This window comes from Capra hircus, chromosome 19 (genome assembly GCF_001704415.2).
Source record: "Capra hircus breed San Clemente chromosome 19, ASM170441v1, whole genome shotgun sequence".
Classification (NCBI taxonomy): domain Eukaryota; kingdom Metazoa; phylum Chordata; class Mammalia; order Artiodactyla; family Bovidae; genus Capra; species Capra hircus.
This window is the reverse complement of record NC_030826.1, coordinates 13,262,159-13,287,396: the sequence shown is the minus strand read 5'-3', so window position 1 is coordinate 13,287,396 and position 25,238 is coordinate 13,262,159. Positions and strand designations below refer to the sequence as shown.

The window sequence follows — 25,238 nt, the reverse complement described above, 5'->3', positions numbered from 1 at the left end:
CAGCCCAGAAACCCTCCATTTTACTCTCTAGAGAATAAAGCTTCAGTCTCTTATCAGGACCGTAGCGCAGCAGGCACCGGGGTTTACAGCTGGGGAGAAAATCTGAGGATCTGAAGCTTCTGAAATAGAATTTCATCCAATCCTCTTTATAGTTCCATCTTTCACTTCCACTTCCTGAACATTTTAGAGATTCTATGATGTAAATTATACTGATTCTGTGTTTACTACAATGGCTCATGATTTCGTTTTCTTGGGTCTGTGTAGTCATTTGTCACGCTTCCATCTATCTTTCAAGAAAATTATCTTGCTGTTGTCTCCCCTGACTTTTTTGGGGGGCGGGGAAGAAAGGGGTGACTTTCTTTGGCTTATGCTTTTAAAATTTTTTCTTTCCTTTTGTTTTAATGGTATTTTTAGGCAGGATCAAAAGTGGATATGCATTCAACTTACCATCCTTATCCAGAAGTTTAGCAAGTCTTCTTTAAAGATTTCTTGAGAGGTGCAGAAATTTACACCAGCTTCCTCCTTGATAAATATTCTAAATCCCTAGACTGAGAAATGAAGACTAGGACAGATAAGTACACTGTATTATTTTCTCTGACTATTATATCCTAAAGAGATACGTTCCTGTTTACCAAAAACAGACAAAACAAAATAACCCCACCCCCCCACCAAACAAACAAACAACAACCCCAAAGTCTCCAGCTGGCTCTTGAAGGAAGTGGCCTCAAATTCTTGCAGCCATTCAGATGTGCTGCATGCTAAGTCATTTCAGTTGTGTCCAACTCTGTGTGACCCCCTGGGTTGTAGCCCACGAGGCTCCTCTGTCCATGGGATTCTCCAGGCAAAAATACTGCGTTAGTTGCCACTTCCTACTCCAGGGGGTCTGCCCGACTCAGGGATTGAACCTGTGTCTCTTGTGTCTCCTGCATTGGCAGGTGGGTTCTGTACCACTAGCACCACTTGGGAGGGGCATTCAGATGTAGTATTTCTAATAAATCATGTTCTACCTAGGTCTTTATTCAGTGGTTTCTTCTGCATGGAGTTCCTTCCTTTGTCCCCCTCCTTGATTTCCTTCCTAGTTAATCCTAGCTAATGCCTTCCCACTCCAGGAAGCCTTCTTTGATCCCTGCCCTCATCATTATCACCTCCAGGTTTGTGTTTCCTCACCTTCTCTTGTGTTCCCACACCTAACAACTGTTATACTACGGTAATTGTTTATTTAGGTGTCCACAGCCACTTCGCCAAGGACCAAATCTTATTTTTCTTTGAATATACTGTCATTTATCTCACTAGTTGGAACACAAGTGCTTGTCATTTTAAAATTCAGATCTTGCAGGAAAATAAAATGTGGCTTAAAAAAAAACTGTATAGGGACTTCCATGGTGGTCCAGCGGTTAAGAATCTGCCTTGCAATGCAGAGGACACAAGTTCGATCCCTGGTTGGGGAGCTAAGATCCCGTATGCTGCAGAGCAGCTAAGCCTGAGTACCACAGCTACTGAGCCTGCACTCAGGAGCCCATGAGCCACAGCTGCTGAAGCCTGTGCCCCACAACTGAAGCCTCTGTGCGCGGCAGCGAAAATCCCGAGTGCTGCAACTAAGACCTGACACAGCCAAATAAGTAAATCAGTTAATTAAAAAAGAACTGTGTAACCCTCGTGGATATTGAATTAATACCAAAATCCTTCTATGTGCTAAGTCTTGTCTGACTCTCAGTGACCCCATAGACCGTAGCCCACCAGGCTCCTCTGTCCTTGGGATTTTCCAGGCAAGGATACTGGAGTGAAGAGTTCAATAGAATGATAAAAATGACCAGGAAAATTCAGTAATTGTTTTTGATTAAAAATTCAGTGAAGTTACTATGGCTTAAAAGGGAAAGGATATGCTGTGTTAGCTTGGATATTTTTACCAGTCACTGAAAACTAATTGCTGCCTCTTTATTAGAATTGCTGGGAAAATACAATGTCATTTGAGTTCAAGAACATGTTTCATAAGTTTGGCAAAGTCTGTTCTATTTTATTTAGAGAAATGTCTAAATAAGTGCATTAGCTATAGTTAGCTTTACCTCATTTTTCTCAGGGACATAGGGTACAGTTTGGGAGCCTTCTGCAAATATTTTCAGGTCCCCAAATAAAAATTCAAGAATATCGACAGGTGATCTTTGAATGACAGGGGTTTGGACTGCATGGGTCCACTTATGTGTGGAGTGTTTTCAGTAGTAAATACTGTAATTACTATGGGAACCAAGGTTGGTTACATCTGTGGATGCTGAATCTTGGATTTGGAGGAACTGCATATATAGAGGGCACCCTCCAAGTGATACCTGACTGTTTGACTGTGCGGAGGATTGGCACCCCTAACCCCTGCTGTCATTCAAGAGTCAACTATATGTATTTTTAAATAAAAGAAAATTTGACCTTGCTAACATTTGATGTAATGAAGTATTTATTTGGCTAAGTAGAATGTTCTACAGCTCTATTTGGGGAAAGGCCTTCTTTTAGAGGTGATAAGACAGCAGCTGTATAAGCCTTCTCAAGGGCTCAACTCCATTCTTTGACCACTTAGAGAAAAAAGTCTAAGCCTATTTCATGGCAAGGCTTTAGGGTTCCCAAACTTGTGTGCAAGCAAAATTTGGGTGAGCATGAATTTTTGTCAGAAAAAGGTCCTTAGCTTTTATCTGGATTCTGGTAGTGTCTTGACTTAGGAAACTTTAAGAGCCACTGGTTTAGGTACTTCACCCACGGCATTTGCTAGAGAGGATAAAGTGGAGGGGGCAGTTTGAAGATTAATTGTGACTTTAAGATTTAACTTTTGGGGGAATTCCCTGGAGGTCCAGTGGTTAGGACTCAGGGTTTTCACTGAGGACGTGGGTTCAATCCCTGGTCAGGGAAATAAGATCTTACAAGCCAGGAGGTGTGCAAAAAAAAAAAAAACCAACAAAAAAGGACTTAACTTTTTGGACACAACCATAATAAGATGTTGTTAACATTATGAAATATATGTAATTGATACAAAAATTTACAAAGCAGTATTTATCCTTATAGTATGGTGCACTGTTAACCATTTCTTTTTAAAAAATACTTATTTTTCTTATCTTGTAATATATATTGTTTGGCTGCATCGGGTCTTAGTTGGGGCATGCAGGATCTTTTGTTGTGTGTTGTGGATCCAGGGGGCGCAGGTTCTGTGGTTGCAGCGCTTAGTCTCAGTAGTTGCGGAGCTGCGGTGCTAGGGCTTAGTTGCTCCTTGGCATGTGGGGTCTTAGTTCCCTGACCAGGAATCGAATCTCCTGCATTGCAAAGTGGATTCCTAACCACTGGACCACCAGGGAAGTCCCGACATTTTCTGTTCCACTTGACCTTTAAAATGTTGTTTGTAACTCACTACGTTAATGTCTTAGTATTCTGATTGTTGGTTAACTTGCATTTGAAACACAGTGGTCTAGTGCATCACCGTTTGTAAAAGCCTTTCCTGTTCTCTCAGTCCTCACAGCAGTCCCATGTGACTTCTTTTTATTTTCACAGATGAGGTGACTTGGAGATGTTTAGTGACTTGTTCGGTGCACTGCCAGAATGTGGTAGGGTCAGGGTGTTATCTTGACCCTTGGTTTTGACTCCTTTGTTTACATTCCATTCATCCTTACATACTTTTTCCTGCCTGTTTTCACTGCCTTCTTTGCCATAATTGTAGGGAATAATACTAGCTCAGACTACACAGTCGGGTACATCCTAACTTGACACTGTCCCCAGTCCTGTTGCTTGTCATTTGGGGTCCTCTCCTTGAGCTTCGGGATTTTCCTATCTGTATAAAGAGGTTCTTTCCTTGTGTACTCTAGAGCAATGATTTTCAAGCCTAGATTTATTTACTTACTTGATAATTTTTTAAATTGATTTTTGGCTGTGCTGGATCTTCACTGCTGTGCAAGGGCTTTCTCTAGTGATGGAGAGTGGGGGCTCCTCTCCAGCTGCCGTGCACAGGCTTCTCATTGCGGCGGCTTCTCTTGTTACAGGAGCAGAGGATTCAAGGCATGCAGGCTTTCGTAGTTGGGGCTCACAGGCCTAGTTGCCCCAAGGCGTGTGGGTCCTTCCCAGACCAGGGATGGAATCCGTGTCCCCTGCATTGCAAGGTGTACTCTTAACCTCAGGACCACCAGGAAAGCCCCAAGCCGATTTATAAGAGGTTCAGTCGATCGTGGAACTTCATATTCAGATTTCTGGTTCTCTAGCGGGGATTCTGGTTCAGAAGATCTGAAATGGAGTTTAGACATTATATATATATATATATATTTTTTTTTTGGTTTGTTTTTTAAATAGTTTTTAAAATTGAAGTATAGTTGATGTTCAGTATTATATACAATGTTATATATAGGTGTACAATAGAGTCAACAATTTTTAAAGGTTATACTTCATTTACAGTTACTATAAAATATTGGTTATAGTCCCTGTGTTATACAATATATCCTTGTGGCTTATTTTATACAAAATAGTTTGTACCTCTTAATCCCTTACCCCTTTATTGTTCCTCGCCACCTTCTCTCTCCCTACCGGTAATCACTAGTCTTTTCGCTGTATGTGTGAATATGCCTTTTTGTTGTTGTTGTTGTTATATTCACTTCCTAGTTTGTTGCATTTTTTAGATTCCACATGTAACTGATATCATACAATATCTGCCATTCTCTGCCTGACTTATTTCACTTCAGTTCAGTCGCTCAGTCGTGTCCAACTCTTTGCAACCCCAGGAATCGCAGCACGCCAGGCCTCCCTGTCCATCACCAACTCCCGGAGTTCACTCAGATTCACATTCATCGAGTCTGTGATGCCATCCAGCCATCTCATCCTCTGTCGTCCCCTTCTCCTCCTGCCCACAATCCCTCCCAGCATCAGAGTCTTTTCCAATGAGTCAACTCTTCGCATGAGGTGGCCAAAGTACTGGAGTTTCAGCTTCAGCATCATTCCTTCCAAAGAAATTCCAGGGCTGATCTCCTTCAGAATGGACTGGTTGGATCTCCTTGCAGTCCCAGGGACTCTCAAGAGTCTTCTCCAACACCACACTTAATACGCTCCAAATCCATCTGTGTTATTGCAAATGGCAAAATTTCATTTTTTATGGCTAATATTCCATTGTATAAATATACCCCATCTTGATCCATTTATTTGTTAAAAAAAAAAAAAACTCCGCAGGTGATTGTTACATGTAGTCAAAGTTGAGAATTTCTACCCTGAAGATATTATGATTGTTGGGCAAAGAAGGAAACTGAGTATTTGGGAAATAGCTAGAGATTCTTGGCTCCCTTAGTTTAGGGACTTAATAATTAGAGACCTGTCCTCTCCTTGGCTCCCAACCTTTGTGGACACATAATCAGAGCCTGAGTGAATTGTGGAGAATCTAGTGGTTCTCTTGTCCCCGCTGCCTCCTTTTTGATGAAATATTGGAAGTCATAGGGTCAGAATATGTCCATCAAGACACACAATTGGAAAAGGTACCTTGTGGAATGATAAGCTTGGATTACTGTTTAATACTTTTCATGAATAATAAAGTCTTTGAATGTATAATGCTTTTGATTTACAGATTTAAACAGTCAACTGAACTTTGAACTTCAAGTTAATAAATAGTATATTTGACCAGAAAAATGATACTTTGAGTATTTAGTTTTGTACAAAGATGAACAAAACAGCTATTGATAAAATTTGAGTTTCTTAAAAAAAAAAAAAAACACTTCAAATCTCTCTCTTTCTCTCTTTAGTTCTTTTTGGAAGTGGATATCTGCTCAGACAATAAGAATTATAAGAGGTCAGTTACAAATAATGCTCTTTCATGTGTACAATGTGATAAAAGTTTTATGTTCATGTGCTGCAATAAGAATTGTAGACTTTCATGTTAAAAGTTGTCTCCCACAGAAGAATATAAGCAGATCGAGAGGGGGTAGCCTGAAGTGGGTGAGACTGTAGGAATCCACCACCTTTTCTCCTCAGTTCCGGCTGAAATCGGTGGAAATGGGACGGCGGTGGAGTAGCTTCTAGAGTGGCAGCTACTCAGTGATTTTCCGTACACTTCTCTTTTCTGTGGTTTGTAGGCTTGTCGCCTTGGAATACCACTCAGGTAGAGTTGCCAGTTGGTGGACAGGCTTTTAAGCTGTTGACTCCTAGCTGCTTTCAGTGTCTGGAACCTATAGGGAAGGCCGTCTTCATGTTCATAGCTTGGAAAGAACAATTTGAAGTTGACCATATGGAGCCTTTCATTTATGTAGTCCTTTGTTTTTCTTCTCCCTTGGAATCAGAGAATTGGTCCTTTCTCAATAGGATGGGGTGTGTGTGTGTGTGTGTTCAGTTATCTAATTTTGCCTAGACTATAAACTAGAATCTGTTCCTGAGTGCCTTACTTATTTCTCTTGTGAAGAAGGCAACTATCGTTTTCTTTGTTAGTTGAGATGGAATTTGGAAAATTTTTTTGGGGGGGGAATTTTTTTTTAATCTAGTATTTTTAAGCTTGATTAGTCACTGCTCTAAAAATATGAAAGCAGCAGCCTTTTTGCTGCTGTACCTGTTAGTGTTCTTCAGAGTGGTAAATCTGTTACAGTTTTTCCCTCTCTCCTTTTCTCCCTTTCCCCCTTATATCTTTTTTTTTTCTCTTTTTAATGACTTGGTTTTTTTTTTTTGAAGACCAAGCATTCTGGAAATGAGCCTCTTTATAAAATTTGGAGATATTAAATTTTTTTTTTTAAGAAAGAAACCTGATATTCTGAAGGAGAAATGTATAGGGAATTTATTTTATTTTTGGCCATACTGCACAGCGTGAGGGATCTTGGTTCCCAGACCAGGGATCGAACCTGGGCTTCTTGAAGTGGAAGCATGGAAGTCCCCTGTATAGTGAATTTAGACATCAAGTTTTTCCTGTCACATGATGCTTTTATATTAATATTTGATTCCGGTTTTTAAAATGAAAAATTAAGTAATCCCTAGCTCACTTTTAGGAAATGTCTACAGGTAATTTCTAGCATTCCTGACAGTTTTTTATTGTTCCATTCTTCTAGCACAGTGGTTTTCAAATTTCAGGACTTGTTAAAAAATGGATTACTGTGCCCTGACATGTAGGTTTCGGTACGGTCAGCTAGTCCGTGGCAGAGCCCTGGCGATGTGGTTGCTGTGGCTGCTGCCGTGGTCCAGCAGCCACACGTGGAGAGCCACTGCTCTACCGTTTGCAGATCCTGTTTCGTTTCTGTAAAAGAATAAGCTCTGATTCATAACTTACACAAAGCTGGTGGTGCCTGTGTGGTTTTAACATGTTTAGTGGTGATTCTCAAATATTTTAAAATCTTGATGTTTTATTGTCTAATGTCGAAGAACACTAACTTTTATATATCAAAGTGGTTTATAGCATATGAAGTTATTAATAATAAGTTTATTATTGTAACTTTCTTAGAGCATTGCAGTATCAGAACTGGGAATCATTTCTCTCAGTTAGAATTGTTGGTCAGGCAGTAAAGCTGTTCAGTACCAATTTGATGTGTAGTTTTGACTTTTTAAAATAGGATTTTTGAAATGACAGAGTAAATATTATTTCATTTACTTTTGGCTTCTATTATTGTTATCATCTTTGAGCTATGTTTTGATCTTTGGTAATTAGTTTGTTAGCAGTTGGTAACATCTACTCCTGGCTAGTAAGGCCCGGTATCTAGAAAACTTATACCTAATTGAGATAACACTTCTGTAATTGTAATTATAGATTTTAAATTTGATAGTAGGTTCACTTTCTCCCTATCAGCGTCAGCAGTCAGCATATTAGAGCCCCAAACAGAGATTTTGAGGTGAATTTTTAACAGATGTAATTTTAAGAAAAAATTCATGGGATCAAGTAAAGATTTTTTTAAATTAAGAAATACTCATTTGGAATTTGCTTTAAAGCAAACTATATGTGTGTGTGTGTGTAGTGTGTAGTATATATACACATTTAGTTTTCTTTATATATGTGTGTGCATTTATAAATATATTTCACTTATGTATAATAAATATGTATAATTTGTTATATATTATTTCACCTAAGTATAATAAATATATACAGTTACATAAAATTCATAGTCTCTCACAGTGTTATGTTTGGAACCAGGTTATAGTTGTATACTTCACCAAGTTTCAAAAGCTCATTGCTGTCCCCAAACCCTTACCCTGCATACTCTCTAGTAAGTGTCAGTGTTAGTCACTCAGTCGTATCCGACTCTTTGTGACGTCACGGTCTATAACCCACCAGGCTTCTCTGTCCATGGATTTCTCCAGGTAAGAATACTGGAGTGGGTAGACATTCACTTCTCTAGGGCACTGTCCCAACCCAGGGATCAAACCCGGGACTCCTGCATTGCAGGCAGATTCTTTCCCCTTGGAGTCGCCGGGGAAGCCCCAATACTAACAGCTGAAATCACAGTATCACAGCAAGCAGCCTTCACCTGCCTGCAAAGATTTCTCCATTGGTAATTATTAGTTCCTGGACATCACCAAATTTATAGACATTGGGAATGGCTTACAGTTTTTAGAGAGAATGTTCTTTGAGGAAAAGAGAACTGATTTTAATTTTTTTAGGTGTAGTTCCCATGATCTGAATTTTCTTTTAGAAAGCAAAATTCTTGGGACTTCCCTGGTGGTCCATGGTTAGGACTCTGTGTTGTCAAAGCAGGAGGCTTGATCCCTGGCCCAGGGAACTAGGATCCCACATGCTATGTAGTATGGGCCAAAATAAAAAAAAAAGAATTAAGAAAAAAATGAAAGCAAAGTCCTTGAAAAAGAATAGCCAAGAACACTAGCTCTCAGACTCTGCCTTGCTTCCAGCTGCCAGCTGTGGTGTATTAGGTCTAACTTGTGGCTTTCCTCAGATGTAGGTTATTATTCATAACCTGTTTTTCTCACTTATTCTTTGTCTTCTCCATAGCTCTGAGGGCTCGTTTTGAAGGAACAATGGATGAACCTTCTTCCTTGGCCAAACCTCTGGAGCTGAACCAGCACTCCCGATTCATAATTGGCTCCGTGTCTGAAGATAACTCGGAGGATGAGATTAGCAACCTGGTGAAGCTCGACCTGCTGGAGGAGAAGGAGGGCTCTCTGTCACCAGCCTCGGTCAGCTCAGACACGCTCTCTGACTTGGGGATCTCGAGCCTCCAGGATGGTTTGGCCTTACACATGAGGTAAGTCAGAGAAGCTGAATGTTTTTCTTACAGAACCTGTCCTATTGGTTTCACTGATCTTGTTTTAGGGAGAGCAAGAATATTTTGAGTCAAGATTATTTCCCCTTTTTCTACATCACTGGACTTAAAGTTTTGATGAATAAGTGGGAGATGATAAAATTTGCCTGAGGTGCAGGTTTTTGAAAGCCTCTTTTCCCAAATGTTTCCTCTCACTGTTCTCTTATTCTTCTTAGGAGGGGACTTTTAGCAACAAGACTCAGCAAGTGAGGCTGAGGAATTTCAGTCTCTATTACTTGGACTAACATTGTTGTAACTGTCCAATGACTGATAGGACTTTTGCAGGGATGGGCAAACTGGTAGTAATCTTTCTCTGAACTGCTTTATCATGTCAGGAAGTTATATTCTTTTTTTTTTTTTAATTTATGTTGGCTGTACAGAGTACGGCTCTGGAGCACAAGCGCAGTAGTTGTGGTGCACAGGCTTACTTGCCCTTTGGAATGTGGCATCTTCGTTCCCTGACCAGGGATCGAACCTGTGTCCTCTGCCTTGCAAGGTGGATTCTCAACCACTGGGTCACCAGCGAAGTCCCAAGGCCAGTCTTTATTGAGGAACAAGGGGTTGTTGTAGAACTCTCCTTTTCCTCTAGAAATGTAGTTCTCTGGGTGTAATTGAGAATGTCCATAAATAGTATCACTATATTATTCTTATTTATTGATGTTTGCTTGTGCAACCAACATGTGACCTTGTGCTCATTTGCTTTGCATTTCTTGGATTACAGGGTCTGAATTAGTGGTTCTTGGTTTTCACTGTACATAAGAATCTCTTAGGGAATCTTGAGAAGTGAGCCCCATCCCCAGAGATTCTGATTCACTTGATACTGGCTTGGCTTAGAGTTGGGGCATTTCTTTAAGTTATTTGAGTGATTATAACATGCATCCAGGGTTGAGATTATTGGTAAGCTTAGACAAACATAAATTAGGGTGAGTGTTGCTGCTGTTATTATCTTGGTGCTTCCATTATTAATGGCTTGTAAAAGAATTCAGCTCCTTTTCATACACTTAAGAATCAGAATCTGTAGTAAAATCGTATGCTGGATCTGGCTGAATGTGACTGTCCTGGCTTACGGTTATCCCTGGGGATTTGGGGTCCTCGCTTCTGAAAGAGGAAGTAGTGAGTACCAGTGGTCACCCATGTTTGGCTACGTGGAGGTCCAAAGAAAAGAGTTATGAAAGTTAATGATGTTTTACTTCACAGATTCCCAAAACTTCAGTGAACCAGAGAGAGAATTTAGACTAATGCCTTTTGTTTAAATAGGTGATAAAATTGAGGACTGAAGAGGGAAAAGAACTTGCCTAAATAGCTAAAAACTGGAATTCAAAGTTAGATGCCCTGATTCCATATCAGTAACTTGTCTCCCCTACTTCCCTGACCATGCAAGTGTTCTAATTATATAGTTCCCACAAAGCTAGTTTTTAGGAGCTAGTGAATAGAATATTATATCTAATCTCTGGGCTAAAAAATGAGGAATGAAAGTCAGTATTTAGTGGCAGGGAAAGGAGGTCAGGTCCTTATCTTTATGTAAACATTTTTTCTTACTTTATTTTCACTTAATGATTGGCCTGAAGGCTAATACTGGTGGATGGCATCTTCCTCCCCGAGGTCATTTGTAGATGTGTAGGGGTTGTGACTCATGGGGTTACTTGCATTTGGAAGACAGAACCAGAGATTCTAAACCTTCTGCCGTGTCCTGGATAATCACACACAACACACTGAGGATGGTTCTCATAATGTCATATTGCTCCTGTTGAGAAACACCGGGAGAAATCTAGATCTGTAAAGACCCACAGCCTCTTGAGAAATTTGTCCAGTTTGAGGCCGAGTGAAGCAGACTGTCCATTTATTGGGTTAGGAAATTGTGTTTGGCAATGGTGAGATAAATTCCGTTGTAAGATATTCAGCTGATGATATTACAAGGCAGTTTATGGTTGCCGAATCATTCCCAAAGTTGATGATTCTTACTGCAAAGACTGTGTAGTCAATGATATGAGTGCCTGATAATTTTTTGCATGCCTTGCCATTGCAAAACTCATGCCTGTAGCTCGTGGAGGAACCATGAATTGAAGTGTGATCAGCAGCCTGGGAAGGAGACAGTGCCAGTTCCTACTTGTTTCTGAGATAGCTAATGTTCCAAATAGAGCACAGGTTCTCCGTTGGTACATTTAAGTCACTTGGGGTAACTTAAGTTGATCCAGATTCACTTTATATATTAGAAAGACTCTGTTCTGCCATCTGCCACCAGTTAAGTACGTGATCGCAGGTAATTTGTGTTACCTCTTTGGACTCATATTCCTAAGCTGTGAAAATGATGACATTGATTCAGATACTCCTTTTCACCCTTTGAACCCAAGGTTAAATAAAGACTGGCTGAGTTTAGGATTAGCTCCCAGAATGAACAGCGTAATCTTTCACAGGTGATATAGATTGAAGAGGCAGGTACATTCTCAGAAGACACTCACTGGCAGTCATCTAAAGCCCAGTGAAATACCTGCCATAGTATAGAATGAGAGTGGGCCCCTCTTTCAAGTTAGGGCTTGATTTTAGGTGCTCAGTGAGAAGGCTGGTGGGTGTGATGAATGGGTAGGCAGGAAAAGGAAACAGACTTTCCCAGAGTTGGAGATGATTTGCATCACATATTCTCTAGTGAAAGATTGGATAAATCACTCTCTAAGCAGACATTTGAAAATAATACCCTTAGAAAGTAATTATAGCTTGGTGGGTCTATATAGACCTCATGGTAGATACTGTGCGTTGGCTTTTTCTTTTTAGAGAAGATGAGCTAGGCTATGTGACCTGTATATCAGCTAGGTTGCTCTATTTCTGAACCTCATTAGTAGTATTGGACATTTGAAGAGAAAGACCATTAAAAACTGAACATAGGTGTCTCAATTTTGATACCTAATGTATGGTTTGGTGGCATTTAACAGAGGCTTCTGGTTGTATGGATATTGACATTTTCTCTGCTCCTTGTGAAATGCTACTTGAGGTCAGACTGTTCTGCCTACTTACAATGCTGTGCAAATCCGGATTACTCCACCTATCACACTGTCAACCAAACAAAGATTGCAGTCAGTTTTGTCAACTAGTATACTGGTTGAAGTCCGGTTGGAAGAAGATAAGCCCCACAGTTGCATCTTTTACCTCTTAAGGTACTTTGATTTCTTTCCTTCTTTTTTTCTAAAAAAATTTTCTTTATTGTTTATTTGTGCCAGATCTTGTTTGTAGCATGCAGGATCTTTCAGTTGCAGTGTGTGGGATCTCTAGTTGTCACATGTGGAATCTAGTTCTCTGACCCAAGGATAGAACTGGGGCCCCCCAGCATTGGGAAAGCAAAGTCTTAGCCACTGGGCCACCAGGGAAGTGCCGGTATTGTGATTTCTTTAAACCATTTTTTATCCTGTAATTCATGTGTTTGAAACGCCATCTTAATTGTCTCTTAAACTTCTTAAAATGTTTATTCCAAATGTCAAATGGCCAACATTTTATCTATATGAATCAAACCTAATATGTGCTCTTGCCGGAGTTTAAGACAGTAGTTGGTGCTATGGAAGAAGGGGAGAGTCATTAAATTCACTCAGGAAGGTCTCCTTGAAGGTGAGTTATATTCTTTATCACCTTTATGGTCTAGAAAGAAAAGAACTTTACCAGTATCTTAGAAAATTTAGAATTCACATGTGAGATTGCCTATAACATGTTTGACTCTTCAGAAGCATTAAACTAGAGAGTTTTGAAGCTTTTTTTTTTTTTTTTTTTTTTACTCATTTATTTTTGGCTGCCTAGGGTCTCAGTTGTGGCACGCAGGTTTAGTTGGCCAGTGACCTGTGGGATCTTGGTTCCCCTACCAGGGATCGAATCTGTATCATCGCGTGCTTGACTAGTACATGTCGAACTCTCTGACATACTTTACGTGGGTGTCACAGTTAATCTCCATGAGCCAAATAATGTTACTTTTATGACCCACCATTTAGGGTGGGGAATTGAGACACAGGTTAAGTAACATGCCGGAGGTCGCAGAGCACATTGTGTATGGAATTCAGTCAGGGCTCATACCGTTAGCCGCTAGACCTAACTCACACCTTGGGTGTCATAGATATGTCGGTGTTCTCTGAGCAGTTTTCCTCTGATTAAATGTCAGCCTTATTTAAAAGAGACAGAAGTTGGAAATATATACACATATATATGTATTTGATATTTATTTATTTGTGGCTCACTGGCTCTTCGTTTCTGTGCCCAGGCTTTCTCTGGTTGCAGCGAGCAGGGGCTCCTCTTTGCTGTGCTGCACCGACTTCTCATTATAGTGACTTCTGTTGCAGAGCACGTGCTCTAGAGTGCTGACTCAGTAGTTATAGCACAGGGGCTTAGTTGCTCCATGACACGTGGGATCTTAGTTCCCAGACCAGGGATTGAACACCTGTCCCCTGCCCTGCAAGGCAGATTCTTAACCCCTGGACAGCCAGGGAAGTCCTAGAAAAAAAAAATATTTTCAAAGAATGCTTTATCAAAGAAGCAATAAGAAAAATTAAAAACAAAATACAAGAAAGCAAAAATAAATCCTTGTTTATCCACCACCCAGAGATAACTCCTGCTCACACCCTGTTGTATAGTCTTCTGAGTCCTTATCTGTGCCCATGGGCACATTGCATTTCTCACTACTGAAATGAGATCATCCAGTACACACTGTTTGACAATCTCTGTTTTTGTCAAAAGTTTCCACTTTTGTATTTCAATATATTTTCATCTCATCTCATATGTACGTCATATTAAAGTTTCCTCAGTTGACTCCAAAATCCTGGTTCATCCAAACTGGTACCCAGTCTAGGACCATGCATGTGTGTGTGTGCACGCACTAAGTCACTTCAGTTGTGTCTGACTTTTTTGTGACCCTATGGATTGTAGCCCGCCAGGCTCCTCTGTCCATGGATTCTTCAGGCAAGAATATTAGAGTGGGTTGCCGGCCCTCCTCCAGGAGGGGATCTTCTTGACCCAGGGATTGAACCAGTGTCTCTACATCGATAGGCGGGTTCTTTACCACTAGCGCCCCCTGGGAAGCCCCTACGACCATACATTGTATATTGTATTCCTTAAATTTCTTAATCTATCTTGTTACCCTCCCTGCTTTTTGGAGACAGTGATTAGTGACTTGTTGAAAAAGAAGACAGCAAATTATCAGAATACATTATAACATTAGGATCTCTTAGGTGCTTCAGTAGGCTTTCTTTTCCCACATGCCCCTTAATCGGTGGTCTTCTGCAAGGCTTTCTGGCTTCAGCCCTCTTCTTTTTTTTTTTTGGTAGCTTTTTATTTTATATTGAAGTATAGCCATTTAACAATGTGATAGTTTCGGGTGAACAACAAAGGGACTCAGACATAATATACATGAACCCTCCCTCCCCCAAACTCCCCTTCCTTCCAGGCTTCCACGTAACACTGAGCAGAGTCCCCTGTGCGCTGCCAACAGTAGGTCCTTGTTGGTTATCCATTTTAAACATTGCAGTGTGTACATGTTGGTCCCAAACTCCCTAAATAGCCCTGCCCCCCCGTTTTCCCCCCATGCCTGCTGTAAACCCCGGTTCTTCTTATACTACATCCTCTTCCCTAGGTCTGTCTTAATTAATGGCATAGCCATTTCTCTGGTCTTCCAAGCTATCCCTCATTCCTAATTACATATTCTTTTTCACACTATCCCCTAATAATTAAAAAAAAATTATTTATTGTTTAATTGGAGGATAATTGCTTTACAGAATTTTGTTGTTTTCTGTCAAACAGCCCCTAATAATTCTTGAATCCGTCCCCTTCTTTCCATTGTTACTGCCATCGCTCTTGTTCTTATTTCTTATGACAGTAGTGTTTTAGCTTTTTCTTTGGTCTCTTTCCCCCTTCAGTGGAAGTGCCACACGGTCATTGCGATCTTTCTGATGTAAACTGATCATCTCACAGCACTATTCACTGGGTCCCTGTTACATGTGACTTTCTAGCCACATATTGGGCCGGGGTCCTAATGTTATTTGTAATATGATAGCTATAATCATTATTATGGCGGGCTTAATGAGATCTGTTATGTCTCAGAGATGTTTGAACTAGGTTTTGAAGGATGAACATAAAACAGACAAGCTAACAGGTAGGTTTGTGTGTAGGAGGAAGGGTAGAGATGGTGGGGTTGACAACGTGTGTAAAGGTACCAGATTGTGAAAACATCTAGCATGTTCAGGCAGTTATAAGACATTGAGTAGTACTGGAATATAAGGGGGACAGGGTGGTTAGTGCAATGGAAGAAGAGGTTGGTAAGACAGAGGTCAGATCAATAAGGATCGTGTATGTCACACTAAGACATGTGCAAAATGGAACACAGTATTGAGGTTTGACTGTGAAATAGAATCACCTGCAGAGCTTTAAAGAAATAGGGATTCCTGAGTCCTGTCCCAGACTAATTAAGTTACAGTCTCTGGTCTTCTGCTACTCTCCAGGTGAGTCTGATCTGAAACCTGAGCCGAGAACTACTTTCTCAGAGTTTAAAGCAATGCCGGGGGTATAGTATATGCTTAATAAAGTTTGTTGCATTGAAATTAAAGTTGTGCAAGTAGATTGGATCATTGTGAGGAAGAGGAGATAGGTAGAAGGGAAATGTTTCTTAAGGAACTGTCTACCTTTTGATGAGAGGAGGAGGAAAAAGGGGACAAGGAAATGATTAGTGAGGTAGAAGGAGAACCATGGGGAAGATAATTTAAAGGTAGAAGACGTTGCGTGAAGTGGTGAATGGTGATGGAAGCTGGAGAGAAAGCACCAGGGAGTGAGCTGGAGAGCCTGAGATGAACAGCTTTAGCAGATGGCAAGAGATTAAGCAGTGAACAAATGGTGAAAGAGCAGGAATTTCAACAGTTCAACTCTTACGAAGTTGATGGCAAGGAAGAGAAGACAGCAGTTACTCGAGGGCATCATCAAATCTGCTCGCTTGCCTGCCCTCCCTCTGGAGTCCTCCCACTTCCCTTCCCACTATCTCCCCTCTCCCTCTCTTTCCTTCTCCTGCCCCAACCCTCTCTCAGGTTTTCTTGTTGGAATGCTCTTCCCCTGACTGGTGAAATTCCTTTCATACTTTGGAGACTTTAAGTTTCAAGGTTCTTCTCAAGCGCTGCCTGGGCTGTGAAATTCTTATTCTTTCTCCTATTTTGATATTCTCTTCTGGTAATTTGGCCTTCCAGTTTCTATACATGTCAGTTGAGTTTTTCAATTGCGTTATTTTTCTGTATTCTTGATGATTTTTTGCCTAATTGTTCTCTGTTGCTGAAAGAAAAATATTAATTAATCTCACTGCCGGAATTCTATAAATCAGTAAGAAAAAGATGTTTCAATGTCTTTTGAAGACATTTCAATCCAATAGAAATATAGGGAAAAGACATGAACTTCAGAAAAGAAGATACCCAGCCGGCAAATAAGCTTATGAAAAGGTGTTTAATATTATCAGTCATCTGGGATTTGCAAATTAGAAATCACAGTGAATTAATTGCCATCCCAAAAGGCCAAAATTAAAAAACTGACAATGTCAAGTGTTAGCAAGGGTGTGAGATACATGTATGTATGTGAAAGTCTCACACATAGCTGATGGAAATAAAAGTTGGCACAACCACTTTGGGGTAGTATCTTTTACAGTAAACATACATACTCTATCAATAAGCAAAGCCATTCCTGGCTATTTGTCCAAAAGAAATGAGTGCATTTGTCCACCAGAAACCAAGTACAAGTCTAATCAAAATTTGTAAGTAACACGGATGTCCATCAGTTGAATAAATAGATAAATCATGCAGTAGTCGCTCAGTGTCCTGTTAGACACAGTGAAACCCAAGTACTGCTATGCCACATCATGGGTGGATTTCATGAGCATGATGTTGATCAGATACATGCAGTAGGACAGCATACATATGAAGTTCAGAAGTAGGCAAAACTGATTGATGGTGATAGCATTCAGAATAGTGTTTACACTGGGGAAGATGTTGACTGGGAAGAAAGCACACTGGATCCTTCTGAGACTCTGGAAATGATCTGTACCCCAATGGAGTGGTTGGTTATGTGTGTATATGTATGTAAAATTAACTAAATGTATTATTAAGACTTTAGCACTTTATTCTGTGACGTTACATTTCAAGAGTAAATAAAACAAGCAGGACTTCCAGCTGTAATTTGTTAAGATGAACAAATCCTTAACACCAAAAAGCAGCTATAAAGCTCGACAAAACCATTTCAGCCTTCAGATCAACTGTAAAGCATACAACAGTCTGAGAAAAGTTTATGTTTGAAAAGCTGCTGAAATTCCATAAGAACAGTAGGCGTCTGTGGTGTTTTTGCCAGGAGTATTCCTATTCCCTGCCCTCAGCTTGGTTGGCATGGAGGTTTTACTGCTGTGGGTGTGCCCTGAGGATGGGTGTTGGTGTTGCTGCAGTTGAAGGGAGCATATTCCTTTTGAGTAGTAGGTGGTACCCTGCTCTCAGTGACGATCCCTGCAGCAGAAGAGAGAGGGGGGCTACCGGCTCTCCTAGCTTGAGGTGTGTTTGTGGTTGGGATAAGCATATTGCTGGTTGAGGCTGCATGGCTGCACAGAGTAGGCGTGATAAGGCTCAGCAGAAAGTGGAAGCCAGGCCGTAACTTGAAAATGTCCTGAACTTTGAATGTGCTACTCTACTGCATACACGGGCACATGGACAGGATGCAAAAGCCTTACTTACTGGCTTCAGGTGTTTGCGTGTAACCACTGCCTAAACACTGACTGATTAAGTTTTACAAGTAGAGAAGTAATCCCTAGAAAGGAGGTTCAAACATAAAAACATGCACAAAATGAACTGAGACAGTAACGACTACACTTTTGAGAGAGGCAGATCTCACAGATTTAGCCCAGGCAAATTATTAAACGAAGAACGAAAAACCAGTGAGCAAACATTAGTAACAGCAGCAGTCTTCATGGGTGAAAGAAATCAGAATCCAGACTTGCTACAATAAAGTATTTAGTATGTTAAAAGTCATAGAGACATGAAATGGGCGAGTGTAGGCCATATTTAGAAAAAAAAAATCAACACAAACTGTCTCTGAGCATTTAGATGCTGGATTAGCAGACAAGTCTTCAAAGCAACTATCATAAATGTATTCAAAGAACTAAAGGAAAACATGTTTAAAGAATTTGTTAAAAGTATGACAACAATAAGTCAATAAATAATATTTTCAATAAGGAGAGAGAAATAAGAAGCAAATGTCACCAGAGGACGTACAGAAGGCAAATAAAGATGTGAAAAGATGTTTTAAGTCACTAGCTGTTAGGGAAGTACAAATTAAGACAGTAAGATACTAGTATACAACTGTCAAAGTGCCTAAAATAAAGATAAGTGACAACCCCAAATGTTTGCAAGAATATGGAATAATTGGATCTTCTGTGGGTAGTTGGTGGGAATGTAAATGAATGTAAATTGTTTTCCAGCCAGTCTGGAAAATAATTTGGAAATTTCTTCTAAAACTAAATATTTGCCATATGATCCAATAATTTCACTCCTAATTACCTATGAGAAATGAAAGCATATGTTCCCTTAAAAACTTGTATGTGAATGTTCACAGCAACATTATTCATAATAGCTACCGAGTGGAAACAACCCAATACCCATCAATTGATAAATGGATAAACAAAATGTGGTATGTCCACACAGTGGAAAGTTTTCTATAGAGCGAAATGAAGTATGGATACATGTTATAACATGAAAGCATTGTGCTAAGTGAGAGAAGCCGCACATGATATCATCCCATTTATATATCTGGAATAGGCAAATCTATAAAGATGGAAAGTAGATTAGTCATTGCTTAGAACTGGGGAGTGGTTTGAGGGAAATTCAGGCTGACTGCTGCTGAGTACAGGGTTTCTTTGGCGGGTGATGAAAATGTTCTAAAATGGACTGTGCTGATGGTTTGCAACTCTGTGACTATAATAAAAGCCATTGAATTACACACCTTAAATGGCTGAAATATATGGTATGTGAATTATATCTCAATAAAGTTAAGGATTTTTAAATGGGTATAAGATCCATATTCAAAAATTAGTTGCATATCTATGTACTAGCTAGCAATGAGCAAGCAAAAAAAAAACCTGAAATAATTTTATTCAGAATGGCATCAAAAAGAATAAAATACTTAGGAATCAAATTTAACAAAAAAGCATAAGACTTGTACATTAAAATTATGTTACATTGCTGAGAGAAATTAAAGTCTGCTGCTACTGCTGTTTAGTCACTAAATCATATCCGATTCTTTCTCAACCCCATGGACGTAGCCCACTAGGCTCCTCTGTCCATGGGATTTCCCAGGCGAGAATACTGGAGTGAGTTGCCATTTCCTTCTCTCTCCAGGGGATCTTCCCGACCCAGGGACTGAACCTATGTCTCCTGCTTGGCAGGTGAATTCTTTACCCCTGAGCCACCTGGGAAGCCCAGTTGAAGTCTGAATATACACATACCTTTTTAAGATGGCGCTCATTTTATTGTGCTACATAGATAATTGCATTTTACAATGTGAAGGTTTGTGGCAACCCTGCATTATCAGATGATGGTTAGCAATTTTTAGCAATACATTTTTTAAAAATTAAGGTATGTACATTTTTTCCTGTGGACATGATACCATTATTGCACACTTAATGACTACAGTATAGAGTAAACATAGTTTTTCTATGCACCGGGAAACCAAAAAATTATTGTGACTCTCTTTATTGCAGTATTCACTTTATTGTGGTGGTCTGGAACCAAATTCTCAGTATCTCTGAGGTCTGCCTGTAAATGAAGAGGCAATTCATGTTTGGGGATTGGAAAACTCAGTGTTGTCAAAGTGATGATTTTCCCCTAAACTGATCTATAAACTCACAGTTCGGGCAAAATTCCAGCAGGCTCTTTTTTTCTTTTTAGACTTCGACAAATTTGTCTTAGAATTTACATGGAAACCCAAAGGACCTGGAATAGACAAAACAGTTATGGAAAAGGAGAGCAAAAATTGGAAGACTTATACTACCTGATTTCAAAAACCTACTGCAAAGCCGTAGTTATCAAGCCTTTGTGGCATTGCTACAGGGGGAGGCATATAGATGAGTGAAACACTTCGCGTCCACAGCTGAACCTTTTATTTTATTTATTTATTTGGCTGCATTGGGCCTTAGTTGTCACACACAGGATCTTTGTTGCGTCATGCGGGATCTTTCATTATGGCTTACGGATTCTCTCGTCGCAGCATGTGGGCTCCAGAGCACATGGGTTTCAGTGGTTGTGATACTTGGACTCTCTAGTTGTGGCACAGGGGCTCTGGAGTGCGGGCTCAGTAGTGGCAGCGTGTGAGCTTAGTTGCTTTGTGGCATGTGGATCTTAGTTCCCTAACCAGGGATCAACCCTGAGTCCTCTGCCTTGCAAGGTGGATGCTTAACCACTAGAGCACCAGGAAAGTTCCACAGCTAAACTTTTTAATATATATGGCCAGTTGATCCTCTTCTTTTTTTTTTTTTTCAATATTCATTTATCTGGCTTTGCCATTTTAGTTGTGGTATGTGTGGTCTTCCATCTTCATTGCCAGGCTCTTTGGTTGCAGCATGCAAACTCTTAGCTGTGGTGTGTGAGATCTAGTACCGTGTGTGTGTGTGTGTGTCTGTGTGTGTGTATGTCTGTGTGTGTGATCTAGTACCGTGTGTGTGTGTGTGTGAGAGATCTAGTACCGTGTGTGTGTGTGTGTGTGTGTGCACTCAATCGTGTCAGATTCTTTTTGACCACCTGGACTGTAGCCCATCAGGCTCCTCTGTCAATGGAATTTCCCAGGCGAGAATACCGGAGTGGGTTGCCATTTCCTAGTTCCCTGACCAGGGATCAAACCCAGCTACCCCCTACCCCACCCCCCACCCCCCCCAGCTTGGGAGCGTAGAATCTCATCCCCTGGAACAGGAGGGAAGTCCCTAACAGCAGACTGATTTTCCAAAGAGGTACATCCCTAATCTAAGATTTCTTTGCTTGGGAAAGCCCCAGTGTAAAAACACTGTCTCCCAGCGCGTGCTGCAGTATAACTCAGACTGCCTTGCAACGGAGCCAGCTAAATGCATCACTGTCTGCCGGATAAACTGCTACGTCATCCTTGGTGCTTGGCATGTTTCAATGCTGGGGTCAGTGTGGGCTTCTAGTTGGATTTGGTGCCAGGTATGTGTCTACTTCGGACACTCTCTTTTCATGTTAGATTAAAAATGAGGGTGCCTTGAATTTGGAGGAACGAAATGTGGCCTTTTATTTCTTGTGTTCTCACATTACAGGAAGATGGTGGGCAGCATCCGTAAAAGATGAGAAACACTAGCTTTGTTTTGGAGCTGGGTGTGCCGTGTTAGCGTTTGGTTGTTTTAGAAAGATCCTTTTGGTGAAGGGAGGCACAAGCTTGATTCCCGAGAGTGCCTCTTCAGTATATTTTTTTTATATAATCAAGAGCAAAATAGCCTGCCTTTTTCCTATATGCCATGCTTTGCTTTTTGAATGTTGAACTTAACATAACAAAGGCAGAGAGTGATTCTCTTCTGGAAAGTGCCTGTATCTGGAGACCCTTAGATGTGTGTAAAAATTAAGCTGCTTCTACACCTGTGGTCACTGTAATTGTTCTGAACCAAAGGCTTCAGTGCTCCGTTTTTCGAGACTTGTTATCCTGAAGAGAGATCAAGATAGGAGGATTCCTCTGCATCTGCTTCTTTAAAGGAAAAAGTAAACTTTACTGACTTTATCAGACGTTAGCACAGTGCAAAAGGAGTGATGCAGAGTCCAGAAACCAATCCAGGACTTCCTTTGTTTTGTTTTTTTTTTTTGCATTATGACTAATGGTCATATTGAGCGAGTGGCCTGATTGAGTCTTTTCACCTTGGGTCACCCGAATGTCCTAACATCAAGGTTTGTCTTAATAATTTATCTTCTATTTGATTTTTATCTGTGTTCCAGGTCATTTGTGTACTTCTGTTTTGAAGGGTTTTCGTGGAATGTTAATAGATTCTCAGCATAGTTGCATCAGATAAGAGTTAACCATTTGTATTCAACATTTCTGTGAGAAGGAATTTTTCTGTGGTGCCTGAATCAGGTTAGATGCGACTGGTGAATTAATACCATTCCTGAGGACTTGGCTCAGGAAATCATGATCTTTTCTGCCATGACAAGGGAGCAATATTTTCAGCATCTACCTAATTAAAAGCTAAAACAGGATACCATTTCCCTTTCAGTCACCATTTCTTTATTTAAGTTGATTTGTCCTTCTGTGGCATGAGCATAACAATAGATATGTCCCAGTGGCTTTTTAGGCAGGATTTTTCTTCCCTGCTTAAACGCTGGGTTAGACTTCTGTGTCTAAAATGCTTGTCTGGGCCCCTTTACGTTTCTGTGATTTTTATCCACATTCTCTCTGTTACCCTGTTGGTGCCAGCTCCAGTCTTATTCTCAAATTTTAGTGAATAAAATCATAGATTTTTGTTGTTTTTTAAAAAGGTGTGTGTGTGTGTACACCACAACTCTGGCCTAAAAATTAGAGTTGTGACTCCCACTTTATTCCAAGTTCCTCAGTGGTGGCGTGTCTCGTCCTTCCGACCGACTTGCTTTCCCTCTTGACCTGCTCTCCCCCAATCTTGGAGTCTGAAATTCAGTCTTGTTGTGATTGGGTCTCAGAAATCACCTGTTCTTTCCTCCTCCCTCTGGATTTCCTGACCCCATTATTTTCTGGGCATAGCTGTCCTCGTAAGCTTGGCCTTCTCTTTTTGCCCTGAGCCTTCCCTGTCACGTGTCCCTGGCAGCCTGGAGAGGCTGCGGAGCCTCTCTCTAGTGACCGTCAGAAGAAAGTGACCGTTGTTAAAGCACTTTTGCTGCAGCTAAGGCAGAAGCTGCTGAGATCTACTTTAGAGTTACACCCGCTTTTATATTTCTCCCCCTCTCCTCTCTGTCCCCTTGGGAAATCAGCTGATGCTGTGTGGGAGCCCATTGTAATGGGGGGGAGGTGCAAACAGGAGGGGAAGTATGGAGATTGGGGACAGAGTAGACAAAAAGCCTGTGGTTTGAGGCCATGAGGAATACTCTACTCTGACTGAAGCAGGGCCAAGAAGTAGGCAGAAGGCACAGGATCTTTTGTCCTCCTGGGTTTTAAGCACCTGCAGCAGGAGGACGAACTCCAGCTTGTGTTTACAAGGCCGACAGCTGAAGAGAAAAACCTCTATTCCTTTGCCATCTTGATATGGAGGGTTCTGCGGAGGAGAGTAAGGAGATGAGATATTACATGCTTCAAAGGTAAGTGTTAGAGGGCCCTATCTAGGCAATATATGCCTTTTAAAAGCAGTAAAGGTGTTGACAGCTAAGCCCTGGAATTTATGGGCAGTCTGATTTGATGATTTTTTTTGTTGGTCTGTAGGAAACTTTTTTTTTTTTTCCGTAAGGAAATGAATTAAAAATCTCATGTTTGTTTCATGTTTGCTCCTGAATTTCTGAACCTTTATTTTATACTCAGAATTTGAACCAAAGGTATCCGAGACCACGTGTGACATTGTAGTTACATTGAAAGCAAGCACCCTTGTGTAGACCTTGCTGCGAGCTGCTCTCTGGTTAAGGGACCTCACTCAGTCTGTGCCAAGTGTGTTCACTAGGCTTGGCTGGACTTTCAAGAGTGAAGTCTTTTCATCTATATTGAAGGAAAATAGCAACTCTGGATAGTAGGTAGCATCCTGTCAAAGGTAGTTTTGCAGAAAACTTTTTTAGACTATGTCTCTAGGGCTAGGAAAGATGCCCTCTGCTGTTGTCCTGGCATTGTGTGAGAGTGGGCAGCCAGCCTGGAGTTGTTACAGGTGCCAAGGTGTCCTGCCTTGAATCTTTCTTCTTCCTGCTCTTAGAACTCAACCTGAGGAGGAAGTGAATCAGGCCTACTTGGCCTTCTTAAGACTTCTCTCTCTCTTTTTAATTTATGTATTTGACCACGTTGGGTCTTGGGAGCAGCACGCGGGATCTCTCTTTTGGAGCATGGACTCTAGCTGTGGCGCGCAGGTTCAGTAGTCGCAGCCATGTTAGCAGCCAAGACATGCAGACTCTCTAGTTGTGGCGCCAGGGCTCTGGAGGGCCCGGGCTCAGTAGTTGCGGTACGCAGGCTTAGATGCTCCACAGCGTGTGGTACCTTAGTTCCTCAACCGGGGACCGGACCTGCGTCCAGGTCACTGGAAGGCGCATTCTTAACCACGGGACCACCACGGAAGTCCCTTCTTTGAGACCTCTTGCAGGTCTGTGCGTCTCCGGCAGAGGGTCGGCATGGAAGGCCTGAATGACTTGCTTGGTGGCAGTCACTAAACGTCTCTCTAGTATCTCCTGTGTGTGTTTGTGTACTTATTTCTTTTTGCATCCTGGAGTTTTTATTTTGAAAAATGAAAATTGAATAGACGCTGGCAAATATAGAAACAAATGAAAAACACCAATTTGGCAAAGGTTGTCTTTAAAATAATCATCCTTTGTTCCTTTTTACTTGGCTTCTTCCACCTGCTGCAGGATGAAGCAAGCGTATCTTCCACTGAGAGTCAAATAAGTAAAAAGCAACTGGTATATTTTACATATACATATTATACATTGTTTTATATGTAATATATGACTTTCTATCATGTTTTATATATTTTAATAAATATAATAAAATGACTTATATTTGTCTAAATATAAATATATAATATTGTTACATATATAAAACAAACATATACAAGCAATACACACATATATTTATTTAATATTTTATTATTAATTTACTTATTTTAATTGGAGGCTAATTACTTTACAATATTGTAGTGACTTTTGCCATACATCGACATGAATCCGCCGTGGGTGTACATGTGTTCCCCATCCTGAACCCCCCTCCCACCGCCCTCCCCATCCCATCCCTCAGGGTCGTCCCAGTGCACCAGCCCTGAGCACCCTGTCTCATGCATCAAACTTGGACTGGCGATCTGTTTCACATATGATAATATACATGTTTCAGTGCTAT

General features: G+C 40.7%; 1 protein-coding gene across 7 annotated transcripts in view; it reads left to right on the top strand.

Annotated features, from left to right (window-relative positions):
- The window catches only part of ACACA (acetyl-CoA carboxylase alpha), a 287,918-nt gene that overhangs the window by 64,498 nt on the left and 198,182 nt on the right, over window positions 1-25,238 (top strand). For 3 of the 7 annotated variants that reach the window (XM_018064168.1, XM_018064174.1, XM_018064171.1), the window contains exons 2-3: window positions 5,742-5,788; window positions 8,915-9,167. In XM_018064168.1, the coding sequence (XP_017919657.1) occupies window positions 5,742-5,788; window positions 8,915-9,167 (300 nt within the window). Of the gene's footprint in view, window positions 1-5,741; window positions 5,789-8,914; window positions 9,168-21,392; window positions 21,413-22,944; window positions 23,516-25,238 lie in introns of those variants that run through there. The other 4 variants (XM_018064170.1, XM_018064169.1, XM_018064173.1 and 1 more) reach the window with 3 other exon arrangements.